This window comes from Erinaceus europaeus, chromosome 3, assembly GCF_950295315.1.
Source record: "Erinaceus europaeus chromosome 3, mEriEur2.1, whole genome shotgun sequence".
NCBI lineage: Eukaryota > Metazoa > Chordata > Mammalia > Eulipotyphla > Erinaceidae > Erinaceus > Erinaceus europaeus.
Genome location: NC_080164.1, coordinates 80,918,382 through 80,935,294, shown reverse-complemented (window position 1 = coordinate 80,935,294; position 16,913 = coordinate 80,918,382). Strand labels below are relative to the sequence as shown.

The window sequence follows — 16,913 nt, the reverse complement described above, 5'->3', positions numbered from 1 at the left end:
CTCTCTCTGTGTGGGGAGGGAAGTTCAAGCAGCTTCACAGACAGAAGAACACTACCTGACCTGGGTAGAGTGCTGTTAGGTGCTCTGCATGGGACAGTCTGTCCCTTTTCCACTGACAAAGCAGTGCTGGGCCTAGAAGTGGGAGGGCAGACAGGGTAGGGGTTGTAAAACAAGTTAACAAACACAAGCCTGGCATTAATCATTCTATATTCAGTAAGTGTCTTTCAGTCTGAGAGCATTTTTTTTCCATGCATTTTTTAAACCTGAATTTGATCTTGGGTGGTGTTTTGAAAAGAAATGTTGTGACTTGGAGGCGATCCAGTGAATAAAAGACTGGGCTCTTAAGCATGAATTTGATCTCTGGCATTGTCTGTTCCAGATTGACACTCTTATTTTCTCTCATAAATAAAACATATAAATCTTAAAAAAAAAGAAAAAGAAACAAACAAACAATAAAAAGAGAGGAAAAGCAGGTCTAAACAAAGAAGAAAGAACACGACACCAGTAGAGAAAAACGACTCCAGTAGAAAATGGAGAGAACTACCTTTCCTTTTATAGTACACTCTAATTTCATCTCAGGTGGTTCACTTTCTAACAAAGTCCCATAACCTAGATATACACCAGTTTCTGTGAGAGAGAGCTTATGTGCACACGTATCCATAAACTACTGCAAAATATATACCTGAAAGCAGAAGTACACTAGAGTTTGCAGTGAGTACCTCCCTAACACTTCCTCTCCACTATTCCAAGCTTGGGATCCATGATTGCTCAACAAATTGTTTGGCTTCGTATGTTAACTCTCTTTTCAATCACCAAGTTCCAGATGCCACCAGGATGCTGGCCAGGCTTCCCTGGATTGAAGACCCCACCAATGTGTCCTGGAGCTCAGCTTCCCCAGAGACACACCTTACTAGGGAAAGAGAGAGGCAGACTGGGAGTATGGACCGACCAGTCAACGCCCATGTTCAGCGGGGAAGCAATTACAGAAGCCAGACCTTCTACCTTCTGCAACCCACAATGACCCTGAGTCCATGCTCCCAGAGGGCTAGAGAATGGGAAAGCTATCAGGGGAGGGGGTGGGATATAGAGATTGGGTGGTGGTAATTGTGTGGAGTTGTACCCCTCCTACCTTATGTTTTTGTTCATTAATCCTTTCTTAAATAAAAAATTTAAAAAAAAAAAAGAAAATGGAGAGAACTGATGTGTGAAGAGGCTGTATGATAAAAGACCTGGCTTGGGGCCAGGTGGTGGTACACCTGGTTGAACGCACATGCATGCTACTGTGAGTTAAGGACCCAAGTTCAAGCCCCCAGTCCCCACCTTTAGGGGGAGCTTCACAAGTGGTGAAGCAGAGCTGCAAGTGTCTGTCTTTCTCCCTATCTCCCGCTTCCTCTCAATTTCTGGCTGTCTCTATCCAATAAATAAAGATAATAAAAAAATAAATAAAAGACCTGACTTGAGTCTCCCTCTCATTCAGTGCTGAACCTCAGTGACTAGTATTCATAATTCAAGGACCTGAGATTCATGCACTATAATCAGTATGAGTCACCGCTTCATACTCCACTCCCTCCACTAGCAAGACAACCAGAAGGAAATTGTTGAGTCTAAGCCTTGTTTGTTTCATCTCCAAAAATAAGGCTGATTGTATGGTTCTTTGAGGACAGCGTGAGAAAATTCATGGAAACCGCCATGGTAGCCAGCACTAGAGTAAGCTCTTTATATTGGCCATTATTAATTTACATTTATTTATTATTTACTTTTTCTTAAAGATTCATTTATTTGTGAGAATGAGAAGAGAGAAAGAACCAGATCATCATCAGGGCATTTGCAATGCTAGAGATTATTTAGCATTTATTTAATATACTCTACATAAATAAAAGGTGTGTAGCCCAGCACAGTGTACTTTTCCTCTCTACAGAGAGCACCATCTTTCTAATCATATGAGACACAAAACAGAAGACAGAACAAGAGGATGAAAGATCATGAGTGTCTGACATTTTACTATCATTTCAAAAAGACAGGCTCAATGAAGAGATGCTTACCCGTAAATGTCCAAAACACCAATAAAAGTGTGCTGCTTGCCTGAGAACCGCAGGGCTTGGTTAATTCTCTCCACGATGAAGTCAAACAGGTGTGTGTAGATCTTCTTGGCCAGGGCATCCCGGGCATTGACAGCCTGGGGTTTGGCCATGGGTTTTATCACTGTCTCAGAGGCTGTGATGATTTTGCGATTGCATAGCCACTGAGCCACTTTACCCACCTCCAGGCCCAGGAGCTCACAGAACACTTGCAGGTGGCTGTCATCCTCCTTCAAGAACAAGACAGGTGTCATCAGGGACACTGGGCTGTCTATACCAGCACTACCCCTCTCAGCCTGAGCTTGTGTACTTCCATTTGGGTCATTGTGACAGATTGTATGGGCTGACATGAGGATTGCCAGACTTTGTGGGACAATGAGACCCGGGAGGAAAGTGGCAGGGCACACAGTGGCCATGAGCCTGCTAACTGGCAGGGCACCACTATTTCAGGGGGATCAAGTGGGTTTGCTCCTCAGGCTGTTTGATAGGGAAGTCTGAGGAGAAAGATCTCAAGGCTTCATTCTGGCCAGAGAATGTTAGCAGACAAGAAGTCCTTCCTTTCCATAGGCTCCTCTACTGAATATGGGCCCCAGAGCAAATTCATGGGGTTTACATACAGTCAACAATATTTATATACTTTTCCCGTATTTGGGAGCTACTTTCTTCCCTGATTCAGCTTTCTAGCCCTTTTTTCCAGCCATGACATCATCTCCCCAGACAGTAACTTGGATCCACCTGCATATCAGATGTCAGGCTCAGGCAAAAACTAATAAAGTCATGGGCCCTTTGGAATATTACTAAAATAGACCTGCTAGCTGTTTCCAAATGGAGACTCCAAATCTTCATCTGCAGTATTCTAGCCTTCATGATTAATCAACAATTTGTATGGCTTTATATGTTAACTCTTTTTCAGCCACCATGTTCTAGATGCTAGCTACCATGATGCCAACAGGATTTCCTTGGACAGATCACCCCACCAATGTGTCCTGGAGCTCTGCTTCCTCAGAGCCTTGCCCCACTAGGGAAAGAGAGAGACAAGCTAGGAGTGTGGATTGAGCTGTTAACATCCATGTTCAGCAAGGAAGCAATTACAGAAGCCAGACCTTCCACCTTCTGCACCCCATAATGACCCTGGGTCCATACTCCCAGAGGGAAAAAGAATAGGAAAGCTATCAGGGGAAGGGATGGGATACAGAGCTCTGGTGGTGGTAATTGTACTCCTCTTATCCTATGGTCTTGTCAGTGTTTCCATTTTATAAATAAATACATTTTTAAAAAAGTCCTTGCTTCCCAGTGCATGCGGACACAGTTTTAGTCCCTTTGTCTTCCCTTTGCATTACACCTAGCCTACCTACCCAGATATGTATTCCAATCACCTTGTGCCATTCTATGGGGTCAGGGCTTTTCTGTAGGTCTGGGTATCACCATCCCTCCACCACCACACACAGTTTCTAGCCTTATCTCCAGGTCTTCCCCTGCTCTTTCTTAATACACTTTGTCATTGCTATTTCTCAGATAACACCTGTCTGAGGGTCCTGGGCCACTGTACTTACTGTTCCCTCAGCTTTGGGATATCTCTCTCCACCCCTGCTGAGGAAAGATTCATTACCTTGGAACCTCAGGCCTCTGTCTGCTACCACCATTCAGAAAACAGTTTTTCCTGACTGCCCCTCCCCATCCAACACCACCTCACCACACCCATACTTGACTTTATGTTCCTCTCTAAACAGTCTCCACCCATACCCAGTTCCAGAGTTTATTTGCAGCCCCCCACTTTAGTTTCTTTCCCCAGATCATCAGCTCTAGGAAGGACTCTGTTTTTGTTTACTACTTTTTCCCTACACAAGCCCCTGAAACAAGTAGGTACTCAACAAACACTTGCTGATTGCCCTGAGAGGTGGCACAATGGGTTAAGTCTTAAACCCTCAAGCATGAGGTCCTCAGTTTGACTCCTGGAATTATATATATGAGTTTGAATCAGAGTAATACTCTGGTTCACTCAGTCTCTCTCTCTCTCTCTCTCTCCTCCCTCTCCCTTTCATCCCCCCTCAAATAAGTAAATCTAAAATAAATAAATAAGCACTTGCTGAATAAATGGAAATCATCTAGAGGACACATTCCCTTTCCTCTACCATTGCAAAAGGGAGAGAGCTAATTCTCTGAAGGCAACCACTGGAAATACTTGCTTCCTTGTTCCTGTTAAACAGGTCTCCCCAGTGGCCTGGCTATGCCCAGTGCTCAACCGAGGGACAGGACAAATAGGAGACATTCTACTGAGACTCCTCCAGTCACAAGGAGAGAAAGATCCACACGCCTCTTACACTGATTGAAGATCTCTCGTTGCCCATGGTCATGATCTGCACATTGCCCAGGTGTAGGATGGCTGCCAGGACTGTAAAAACATCCATCTGGAAATCCTTCTTGAAGCCTGAGAACAAAAGTTTGCTCAAGTTAGGAGTACTGCATTCCTTCTCTTGCTTACTCACAAATAATATAGGTGCCCAACTTCTTTTGAGGCACTCTGGTAGTCTTACCAGTGGCAAAAGCTGGGAGTGTAGAGTGGAGCCCTGGAAAACCAGGTTCACTGCTTTGTGAGTTTGACTTGTGTCCACAACAGTAAGAGTCTGATGATGCACTGGCTTCCCTTTCCGCCACGATTGCTAAGAGATGGCTAGGAAACTAGTATCTAAATAACTGGTTCATGGCAGATTCCTGGGAGCATCAATTCTCATTCAGTCTATATGCTTAATTTTTTTGGTTTTTGCCTCCATGGTTATTGCTGGGGCTCGGTGCCTGCACCATGAATCCACTGCTCCTGGAAGCTATTTTTTTTTCCTTTTTGTTGCCCTTGTGTTTTTTTTTTTTTTTTATCACTGTTGTAGTTATTATTGTTATTTATATAGTTTTTGTTGGGCAGGACAGAGAGAAATGGAGAGAGGAGGGGAAGACAGAGAGAGGGAGAGAAATACAGACATCTGTAGACTTACTTCACTGCTTGTGAAGCGACTCCCTGCTGGTGGGGAGCTGGGGGCTTGAACCGCGATCCTTAGTAGGTTCTTGAGCTTTGCACCATGCACACTTAATCCGTTGCACTACCGCCTGACTCCCATGCTTAAAATTTTTATTGGTGTTTTTTTTTTAATAGGATGACAGAGGGAAAAAAAAAAGAAAGCAGAGACTTGGATACAGAAAGAAAAAGCTTCACTTGCTTAAAGAGGCTTATGATGAATAGAGGTCAATGGCTAAAGGAACCAAAGGCCCCAGGGGAGGTGGGGGGGGGGGGGCTATAGGCTTTTTCCTGTTCCTTTTTGCTCCAGGTGCTAGAGGATTCCATTTGCCCTTGCAGCACTGCACCCTTCTTCATCTTCCCAGGAGACAGACCAGGGACTCTCCTGCCCTCTGAGCCCTCGACTGGCTGTGACCAACTGGGGTGTAAGGGGGCATTTACACTAAAATCCATGGGCAAATGACATGGATCAGATGTTTAATTTGCAGTTGCCATTGTTTTTAAGGGGGGTAGGAGGTGGGCGTGAAGAGGACAAGATGGCTCTAAGATCCATCTGGGAGGATGTTGCTGGCTAGTTCTGCGAGTCAGACAATGTCTGCTGGCTGCTGATGCACCCTGGTTCAGCTGACAGTCAAGGAGGCTTACTAACTGGAAGATGCCTGTTAGTGCTAGCAATACGGTGGCAAGTGTCTTTATATTAGTGTCTCCAAGGTGGATCACTATCCTATTCCTTTTTGCTCCAGGTGCTAGAGGATTCCATTTGCCCTTGTGACACTGCACCCTTCTTCCTCTTCCCGGGAGACAGACCAGGGACTCTCCTGCCCTCTGAGCCCTTGACTGGCTGTGACCAACTGGGGACATGGAGGATATCAGAGAGGATGAAGAAATCTGGGGCAATAACCCCTTGTTCCTTCCACAACAAGATGCCTCAGGCCATCTGTGTTACTGAGAGGCAGGAAGCTTCAGTGGAGGCACTGACTGCCCCAAGCTCCCCTACAGGGCTCCATAGCATCCCTCTGCCAGGTGGAAGAGGCATGAGCAGCTCCACTGCTACCCTCAGTTCCCACTGCCTGTCACAACTCCTGTAGACACATATGTATCTCTGTAATTGACTCCTTCACAAGTAAGCCTTGTTTCACTGCAGTTTAAGTGTGTCTCATGTTTTCTGTTGCTGTTAGTGAATGGGAAATGCTTCCGGTAGTATGCTAGCTCCCAGGCCTCTCTTTAGAGACAGAACAAAGGTGTAGCCTAGTAAGCTATCTTGATAAGGCATTAGCTATGCCTGCCTTTGAGGATAGGACACCAGGCTGTTCTCTCTCTGACATCTTTATTTTCAAATGCCAACTCTGGGAAATCTTTCAAATTCTTTTTCTTTTTTTAAATATATTTTTTTGTTTGTTTGTTTTGGTTTTTTTTTTCTTTTTTTCTTTTTATTTATTTCCTTTTTGTTGCCCTTGTTGTTTTTATTGTTGTTTTAGTTATTGTTGTTGTTGATGTTGTTGTTGTTGGATAGGACAGAGAGAAATGGAGAGTGGAGGGGAAGACAGAGAAGGGGAGAGAAAGATAGACACCTGCAGACCTGCTGGTGACCTGTGAAGTGACCCCTGTAGGTGGGGAGCTGGGAGCTCGAACCAGGATCCTTAAGCCGGTCCTTGTGCTTTGCATCATGTGCGATTAACTTGCCGCACTACCACCCAGCCCTCCCCAGAGTCTTTTACTTTGGTGCAATACACCAAGTCCAGTCCAAGTTCTGCTTAGCATTTTCCCTTCTGATCTTGTTTTTCAACTTTTGTCTATGAGTGAGATCATCTCAAATTCATCCTTTTGTTTCTGACTTATCTCACTTAACATGATTCCTTCAAGCTCCATCCATGATGGGGTAAAGAAGGTGAATTCAACACTTTTAATACCTAAGTAGTATTCCACTGTGTATATAGACCACAACTTACTCAGCCACTCATCTATTGTTGGACACTTGGGTTGCTTCTAGGTTTTGACTATTACAAATTATGCTGCTATTAGCATAGGTATATACAAAAATCTTTTTGGATAGGTGTATTTGACTTCTTAGGAAATATCTGTAGGAGAGGAATTACGGGATCATAAGGAAGGTCCATTTCTAGCCTTGTGAAAGTTCTCCAGACTGCTCTCCACAGGGATTGGACCAATTGACATTCCCACCAGCAGTACAGGAAGGTTCCTTTGACCCCACAACCTCTTTAGCATTTGTTGCTGCTAACTTTTCTGATGTATGACATTCTCACAGGTGTAAAGGGGTATGTCATTGCTGTATTTATTTGCATTTCTCTGACAACCAGTGACTTGAAGAATTTTTTTACATGTCTGTGGGCCTTTTGAATCTCTTTTGATGAATATTCTGTTCATATTCTCTCTCCACTTTCAAATTGGGTCATTTTTTTTCTAAGTTTGGTGAGCTCTTTTTATATTTTGGCTATTAGCCTCTTGTCTGATGTATGGAATATAAAAATCTTCTCACATTCTGTGAGAAATTTCTTTGTTTGGGTGATGGCTTCTTTTGTTTTGCAGAAGTTTTTCAATTTGATGCAGTCCCACTGGTTTATTTTTGTTTGAGTCTTCCTTGCGATTGGGTCTGTATCATCAAAGATGCCCATGCGATTTAGATGGGAAAGAATTCCACCAATATTTTCCTCTATGTATTTGATAGTTTCTGGTCTAACATCCAGGTCCTTGATCCATCTGGAGTTGACTTTTGTTTCTGGTGAGATATTGTGATTCAGTTTCATTCTTTTGCATATTTCAACCCAATTTTCCCAGGACCACTTATTGAAGAGACCTTCCTTTCTCCATTTAACAGTTTGAGGCCCCCCTCTTATAAAAAATTAGATGTTGATAGGTGTGTGTGGGGTTATTTCTGGGCTCTCAATTCTATTCCACTGATCTGTGTGTCTCTTATTGTTCCAGTACCAATAAGGCAGTTTTGATTACAATGACCTTATAATATAGTTTGAGATCTGGGAATGTTATGCTTCCAGTTCTGTTTCTGTTTCTCAGGAATGTCTTGGTGATTCTAGGTGTTCTTTGTTTCATATAAATGTTTCACATTTTTGTTCTATGATCTTAAGGAAAATTGGTGGTATCTTAGTGGATATTACATTAAATTTGTATGTGGCTCTGCGTAGAATATTCATTTTGATGATGTTAATTCTTCCAATCCGTGAGCATGGGCTATCTTCATTATCTATTTCCTTGAATAGTGACTCATAGTTTTCAGTATACAAGTCTTTCACTTCTTTTGTTAGGTTTATTGATTTTTTGCTATGGTGGATGATTCTGACTTATGGATATCTTCTCTGACTTAGTGTCTGCACACAGGAATGCCACTGATTATTGTATGTTAATTTTGTAATCAGACACCATACTATATTGTCTGATAATTTCCAGAAGCTTTCTGCTGGAATTTTAGTTTTTTCTATGCATACTATCATATCATCTGCAAATACGTTACTCACATTTGGGAGCTACTCTCTGCCCTGATCATCTTTCTAGTCCTACCTTCAATTCCAACACCATCTTCACAGACAGTACTTTTAGCCCACCTGCATGTTAGCTATCAGGCTCAGGCAAAGATTACCAAAGTCTTGTTCCACATGGAACATATACTTAAAATGGACTTCCTATCTTCTCCCCACACAAAGATCCTTAGTCCCATCTGCTGTATTCTTACCTTCAGATTCCTGATTATTAAGCAATTTTTCTTGCTTTATATCTTAACTGCTTTTCAACTACCAAGTTGCAGATGTTACCATGACACTATCCTGACTTCCCTGGGCAGATGACCTCACCAATGTGCCCTGGAATACCACCTCCCCAGACCCCTGTGCCACTAGGGAAATATAGAAACAGACTAGGGACATGGATCAACCTGCTAACATCCATGTTCAGCTGAGAAGCAGTTACAGAAGCCAGAACTCCCACCTTCTGCACCCCATAAAGAATTTTAGCCCACACTTCCTGAGGGATAAAGAACAGAGAAGCTTCCAATGGAGGGGATGGGATATGGAACTCTAGTGGTGGGAATTGTATGGAATTATACTTCTCTTATCCTACAATCTTGTTAATCATTATTAAATCACTAATAAAAATTCAAAAAAGAATTAATAGAGGAAGATGAAAATGAAGAGACCAACTAACAGACCCTGTAGAATGCAGCAAAAGCTATCATCACAAGGAAAGGAGAGAAATCTATGTTTAGAGACAATCAGGAACAAGATATTAAATTACAACTGAAGATGAGGAGACACAAAATGTCATACTTGTTTTATAAACATCTCTATGCAAATAAATTGGATGAACTATATGAGATGGATAAATTCTTATAACCATACCACTTGCCAAAACTAACCCCCAAAGAAGTAGATAATCATAAAGGCTAATTGCAATGGCTAAGTAAATAGCCATAAAGGCTCCAACTGGGATCCTTACACCGGTCTTTGTGCTTGGCACCATGTGTATTTAACCCCTGTGACACCATCCAGCCCCCAAATATTATCTTTTCTTTTAAAGAGAAAACAGTCACACTTTGGGTAGGGTATTTTCACTTACCCAGCAGTTGGAAGGTCTTCTGAGTCTCTATCATGTCCGCCCTGTCATCCACACCCTCAATGACAGTACTGCCACCCATCCTTGTGTAGTTAAATTCCTCTGCTCCTCCTGAAATTAAAGGTAAGACTGTCAGAGCTGTGATAGAGACATTTGGAAAGACATGATTACCAGAAGATGGGAATTTCACATTTCATGTATTGCATTAAGCACTTATCACCTATTATTCTATTTTGTTTCCTTCTCAGAATTCTATACTACCGACACAGAGCTGAGTGAGTTATTCCAGGTCCTCTAGCTGACTGCAGAGCAGTAATTTAAATATTGGCTGGACTGATATAAAAACTCGCGGCATAGACTCCAAGGCATAATAGTTATATATGCTGTTATTGCAGTTTATTGAGTGGACTATGGTGTGCACACATTTAGGATGTGCAACTTAATGAGCTCTACATTCATATTCCTTGATAGGACCATCACTGCAATCAAAGTAATGACTATGCCTGTGAGTATGTGATATTTGAAGAGTAGGTGACCCTTCAGGTGACTTGTCCATGCTGAGTAACTACAATTTGTGTGGTCGACTAGGTATGTCAACCATATTACTCTTGTATGAAGTCTGAGAAAAATTTAGATCTTGGGGGCTGGGCAGTAGTGCACTTGATTAAGCGCACATGGCTCAAAGCATAGGGACCTGTGCAAGGATCCCAGTTTGAGCCCTTGGCTCCTTACCTGCAGGGGTGTCACTTCACAAATGGTGAAGCAGGTCCACAGGCTTCTGTCTTTCTCTCCCCCCTCTCTTTCCCTCCTCTCAATTTCTCTCTGTCCTATCAATAATAATAAAATAATAGTAATAATAATAATAGACTCCAGGAGCAGTGGATTCATAGTGCAGGCACTGATCCCCAGCAATAACCCTGGAAGCAAAAAAAAAAAAAAGAATTTTACAAGTGCAAGTGAATTCTTCAAAATTAGGGAGGGCATATTTAATTCCAACACACCAGTACTTAGTTCTGATAATTCTAACTACCAAAACAATACAAAAGGCAACACAGGGGACCAGATGGTGGTGTACCTGGTAGAGTACATCTATTCCCATGAGTGAGAACCCAGGTTCAAACAGTGCTATAGGTGTCTCTCCCTCTTCCTCTCACTGTCCCTATTTTTCTCAGTCTTAGTGATGGAAAAAAGGGGGAAATGGTTGCAGGGAATGGCAGAATCATATAGGCACTGAGCCCCAGCAAAATCTCTAGTAGCAAAAAACAAACAAAAAAACCAAGGCAGGACAGTTATCATAGCTCAGGTGTAAGGTCATTTGTGCATACATATAATAGTACCAACTTTGAGTCATCAAGAAAGCTCAAATTATGATAGAGGTACACTAACTCAGAAGGCCAGAAAAATAAAATAATGATGTAATATAATATATAATACGTTATATTAGTATATTCTTTTTCAGTACTCAAGAAGAATCAGATAAAAAGAAAAGCTTGGGAGCTTACAACAGTTATGCAGGCAGATCAGTTGAATGACCATAATCATCCAGCAGACTTTAAGAAATAGCTAATGAATCATCTCTCTCAGGACCCACCTCAATAACTGTCAGCCCTAGTTAGATGCATCAGCTCCAACCCTCCAAAACCCAAGTATCTCATGTCTTTGTACAGAGTACTTTTTAACAAAGTCATGATATGGTACTGGGAGGGGATACCATAATGGTTATGGAAAAGTCTTTCAAACCTGAGGCTCTGAAGTTTCAGGTTCAATCCCCATCACCCACATCAACTAGAGGTGAGAGGTGCTCTGGTCAATAAATACCTAAAGGTGGTGACATTGTAAGGAGAATCAACCTAGGATTTGTACTTTTATGTTAACAACTATTATATACATCACCCACCACATACCCAATTTAAGATGTTTAAATTCCGACTGCTGAGCTGATGCACAAAGTTGGTAGAAAATGTGGTAATTTCGTTCATTTTCTGACTGTAAAACAAAACAAAAAACTTAAACCCCAATGTTGTACAAGTGAAGATATTTATTTAAAGATTTGTTTTATTTTATTTTTTTCACCAGTCATGCCACTTTTATTTACATCATATCTATATTACATTGTTTATTCAATATAGAAAAAATGAATACACTCATAGTATTCTCTTAATTTGGTATTTCTACATTGTCAAACATTGACTGTTTTTTTTTTTATATTGGGTTTCTGACCCAGTTAAAAAAAATGTAAGAAAATGGACTTGGCAGACAACATTTCTTTTTAACAGCTTAATTTTGAAAAGACTTCTGATTAAATTACTCCTTGTTGGCTTATGGGAATTTTTTGAAAGAGAAATTCACTCCTTCCTTTCCCATGAAAAGTCTTAAGGTAAATATCCTAAAATGCCTCAGTGATCCAGGAGAAAGCTTAATTTCATAGAAAGGGGTCAGTGCTAAAAGAAAACCAGTGGGAGACCCACTGTACAATGGTTCTGTATATATCTCCCTCCAGCCCCCCCCAAAAAAAAAAGAACCCTCATATGATTATGCTAGAGAAAAATCTTACTTAGATACCAGGTTTCTCTTAAAAACCCATATTACAAATAGAATCAATAATTATTTCTTTTGGACATAATCTTTGAGCTCGGTTGCTAACATGTAGAAGGACTAGAAATATTGTCTGGGAGGATGGTGTCAGAGCTGAGAATACAACTTGAAAGCTGGATTAGGGCAGAGAGTAGCTCCCAAACTTGAAAAAATATATATACAATGAACTGCACATCAATTGGACCTATGACCCATGTATATTCATATTTAGCACAGGGACCTGTATAATCTCCAAATCCGTACCAGTCTGAGCTCACAGTCCATGGTCACAGTTGGAAGTATTCTAGGCTGCACTCTTCAGGATGCATCTTCCTCAAATGGCAGAGAAGGCTGACCCAGCCCCAGAGAGTGGGGCAGTCCCTACCATTGCTAGTTTATAGTGAGGGCACGGTCCTGGAGAGGTTCATAGGAGGGCTTATGATGATGTTTCTGATGGAAGTGACCAGTGATGGTGGAGAGAGGGATCTGTTAGAGATCCAAACCCCATAGTATCTTTAGGGGAATCCAAAGATTTCCTGACTAGGATCCTAGGTGATCAAGTGGCTTGGTATTGGCCAAAATGGTGATCATTAAGTAAGCCAGTAAAAGGAATATTTTCTACCAGTAAACTTGGGGAGAATTTTTATAGTTTTAGTCCAGGAGGAGAGCAGATATGAGCATGGTATTGCAGGGTTATGTAAGTGCTTCAGGGAGTATGAATGATGCCATTCCCATTTTATGGAATAACTTCATGTGATAACCTGTCCTCTGGTTCTCCCTCTGAGAGGAAATTCTTGCCTGAGGGGGTATGGGTTTTCATCATTGACAGTAGCAGAGATCACAGCCACTGTCAGAGTCTGTGAAAGCTGGTTTGTCAGTCCGGTAAAATCTACCATTTTCAGTGGCTCAGGAGGTGATGCAGTGGCTTGAACAGAAGACTTACAAGTATGAGGTTCTGAATTCAATTTCTGGCATCACGTGCCAGAGTGATGCTGTGGTTATCTTTTCTTCTCTGTCATTAATAAAACAATAAATCGCTGTAGCTTCCATTCTCGTGGCCATCTCGGCAGGCGGGATGGCTATGGTGGCGGCTCCGACAGCAGCCGGGCATCTGTACTCCAGCTGCTTCTGCACCTGTTGGTTTCGCTGCTTTGGGCCCCCACTTGGGTCTGAGTGGCCCCAGAGAAAGAACTACCCTGTGGAACAAGGAGCCACCGGCCTGCCCAGCAGCTGCAGCCCCAGCCTGCCATTGTGCAAGGCCCGGAGCCGGCACTGGCCATGAAAGGAATTACACCAGCTGCTCCAGTTCATACAAATAAAGATGCAGCTACCCAAAGTAATTTGGGATTCATTCATGCATTTGTTGCTGTCATATCAGTTATCACTGTATCAGAAATGGATGATAAAACATTTTTTATTGCAGCCATCATGCCAATGCACTATAACCGACTGACAGTGTTGGCTGGCGCTATGCTTGCCTTGGGCCTAATGACATGCTTATCACTTTTGTTTAGTTATGCCACCACAGTCATCCCCAGGGTGTATATGTACTATGTGTCAACTGCTTTATTTGTCATTTTTGGCGTTATAATGCTTTGGGAAGGCTTAAAGATGATCCCAGATGAAGGTCAAGAGGAACTGGAAGAAGTTCAAGCAGAATTAAAGAAAAAAAGTTAAAGAATTTCAAAGAACCAAACTCTTAAATGGTTGAAATGGGTATAAGTGCAATGGTACCTCAGAAAAAGTGGCTGCATTTTATTTCACCCATCTTTGTTCAAGCTCTTACACTGACATTCTTAGCAGAATGGGGTGATCATTCCCAGATAACTACAATTGTTTTGGCGGCCAGAGAGGATCCCTATGGTGTGGCTGTGGGTGGAACAGTAGGACATTGCTTATGCACTGGGTTGGCAGTAATTGGAGGAAGAATGATAGCACAAAAAATCCCTGTTAGAACTGTAACAATCATATTTTTTGCATTTGCATTTTCTGCACTATTTATAAGTCCTAAATCTAGTTTTTAATAAGCTTCTTGTTCATTTGTATTTAGTTTAAGATTATCTAACTCCATATGTACATAGTGTACATTGTAACTAAAAAAAGGTGATGGAAGATACTGTATTTTGTAGCATTGATTTGTGAGTTTGACCCGTGTAATGAGAGTAGGGAAAAACAGAGATAGGCGGGGGTATGGATCTACCTGCCAACACCCATGGAGAAGCAATTACAGAAGCCAGAATTTCTTTGTTCTGCACCCCAAAAAGAATGTTGGTCCATATTCCCAGAGGGGGAACAATGTTAGGGGAAGATGACCAGAGGGCTCTGAACCCCAATTCCACTGGGACCCAAAACATCTGTCACCACGAATCTTTATTTTTATATCATCACTGAAAGGGAAGCAAATCTGGAAAACACCAGAGGAAGGCAAGCACTGTTTTGCTTATCTGAAGGATAACAGGAAAAAAGGAAAGGACATTCAGAAGTAGTAATAGGTGTAGGTGTGACTTAGAAAGGAAGTGAAGGCAGGACTATTAAAAATAAAAATGGGCAAATATATATAGTATAGCTATAGATGTAATCAACCTTGGGAGAACTATTACAGTTTCTACAAGAGGGAGATGGAGAAACAGAACTGTGTTGGTGGGAAGGATATGGAATTATACCTCAGTATCTTATAATTTTGTAAATCATTATTAAATCACTAGTCAAAATTGAAAAAAAAAAGTATTTCTCTTAAGCTCTCCCTACTCCTTGCTAGCTCTCATTCTATTTCCTTTCTGATAGGAAAGCCAATTGTAGCTTTGCATGTTTAATTATTTATGACTTAGAAAGATAAACTTTTTTTTTAATTTGGTGGTTTTTAAGTACCCTTGACTAACATTGTCTTCCTCTCATACAACCCCACTGATACTGCACCATGAATTCTTTTTTTTTTCCCTACTAGGCTTTGCATTTATAGGACAAGTCCACCATTTCCAGCAGATAAGTTTCCCCTTTATTCTATTTATTTATTTTTAGAGATACAGAAAGATAGAGAGGGAAATATAATGGGAATGACAGAGATACCTGTAGCACTGCTCCACTGCTTGTGAAGCTTCCTCCCTAGAGATGGGGTCAAAAAGTTTGAGCCCCAATCCTTATACTTGATGCCATGCATGAGCTCTAGCCCACCACCTGGCTCTTAAATCATTAACTCTTTTAAGAAAGGTAAAGGTAAACCAAAGTAAAAATGGAAAACAAGAGATCTCTGTTCTTGAAGTCACAGAACAACACAATTTATATGAGCATGTACATGTCAACAATGCTTAGAAGATTCAACCAATATTTTTCATTCTTACTTGAAAGACAACTCTGGATTTTTCCAGCAGGTAAGTTCTCATATTGGCTCCTATAATTTGATTTCTCTCATCAAAACTGATTTCTGTGTATTTCCCAAAGCGGCTGCTGTTGTCATTGCGGGTGGTCTTGGCATTCCCAACAGCCTACAGAACACAGAATTTTCTTTAAAGAACAATATCAAGATGATCTTTCTAGCAACATTTTGGAACAGAGAAGCATCCCCTCTCATGTGCTGGGGTAAGGTCCAGGGTCAGGAGAAGCCCCAGGGATAGCCCCAGTGGCAAAAAAATAAAACAAAAAAACAGGGGTTCCTGAAATCTGATCATTCTAGCCCAGAAAATAGAGAAGAACTCTGGAAGCAGTCATCTCAGTCTAAACAACTTCCAACCCCATGGGAGAGTAGAATTTTAAGTTCTTTGCTCTCTCATTTCTTTGATCTTTAAAGGGTAGAAATTTGTGGGGTAGAACAGGTAGTATAATAGTGAAGTAAGACTTTCATACCAAGGCTCTGAAGTCCCAGGTTCAATTCCAGAAGACAGGAGAAGAATGGAGAGGAAAGGATGGGAGAGGAGGGGAGGGGAAGGCAGAAGGGGAGGGAAGAAGAGAAGAGGAAGGGAGGGATGAGAGGAGTAGAAATTTGAGTTTGTAAAGAAAAAAAAAGAAATTTGAGTTTTTAAAATTTTTTTAAAAATCTTTATTTTTGATGGCGACAGCCAGAAATTGAGAGGGAAGGAGGTGACAGAGAAGGAGAGAGACAGAGAGACACCTGCAACACTGCTTCACCACTTGTGAAGCTTTCCCCCTGCAGGTGGGGACCGAAGGCTTGAACCTGGGTCCTTGCACATTGTAACATGTGCACTCAACCAGGTGCGCTACCACTCAGCCCTGGAAATTTGAGTTTGTAAGGGCAACATAAGACATGCTTAATATATTAACTACAACTTCTACATAAGTGTGTGTAGCAGCTAACCCACATCAGCAAGGTATTGGGAGAATCCTATGAAGCTATGGATGATAGTCTCTGCCAGGAAGGAGTATCGAATCCTAAGGATTGTTTAGGGTCCCACAAGACTGCCCTCTACTTCATACATCAGTTGAACTCAAGCAGGTATAAATTCAAGGTTCTCATGATGCTCTCCTCAGCATTCCCTATTCTTTAGAGCATCTCTTAGACCTCTAAAAAGCTACTTACTAAGTTACTGATTTATTCAAGAGGCTAACTCAGTAAGAATCAGAATAAGGAGATACACAGGGTGAGGTAGGTGGGTAGATATAAGCACACCATTTGCCCCTCTATGTTCATGCTCACCAACCTGGCAGCTCTCTGAGCCCTG

At 41.6% G+C, this 16,913-nt stretch overlaps 1 protein-coding gene and 1 pseudogene across 2 annotated transcripts in view; one reads left to right on the top strand and one right to left on the bottom strand.

The window, feature by feature from the left end:
* MYO5C (myosin VC) overlaps nucleotides 1–16,913 on the bottom strand; it is a 119,107-nt gene that overhangs the window by 80,311 nt on the left and 21,883 nt on the right. Inside the window, exons 6-10 of one of the 2 annotated variants that reach the window (XM_007528823.3) lie at nucleotides 15,579–15,722; nucleotides 11,571–11,652; nucleotides 9,670–9,777; nucleotides 4,400–4,506; nucleotides 2,043–2,308 (exon numbers count right to left, since the gene is read on the bottom strand). In XM_007528823.3, coding sequence (XP_007528885.1) covers nucleotides 2,043–2,308; nucleotides 4,400–4,506; nucleotides 9,670–9,777; nucleotides 11,571–11,652; nucleotides 15,579–15,722 — 707 coding nt within the window. Of the gene's footprint in view, nucleotides 1–2,042; nucleotides 2,309–4,399; nucleotides 4,507–9,669; nucleotides 9,778–11,570; nucleotides 11,653–15,578; nucleotides 15,723–16,913 lie in introns of those variants that run through there. The other variant, XM_060187586.1, reaches the window with a different exon arrangement.
* On the top strand, nucleotides 12,821–14,296 carry LOC103118629 (transmembrane protein 165-like; annotated as a pseudogene).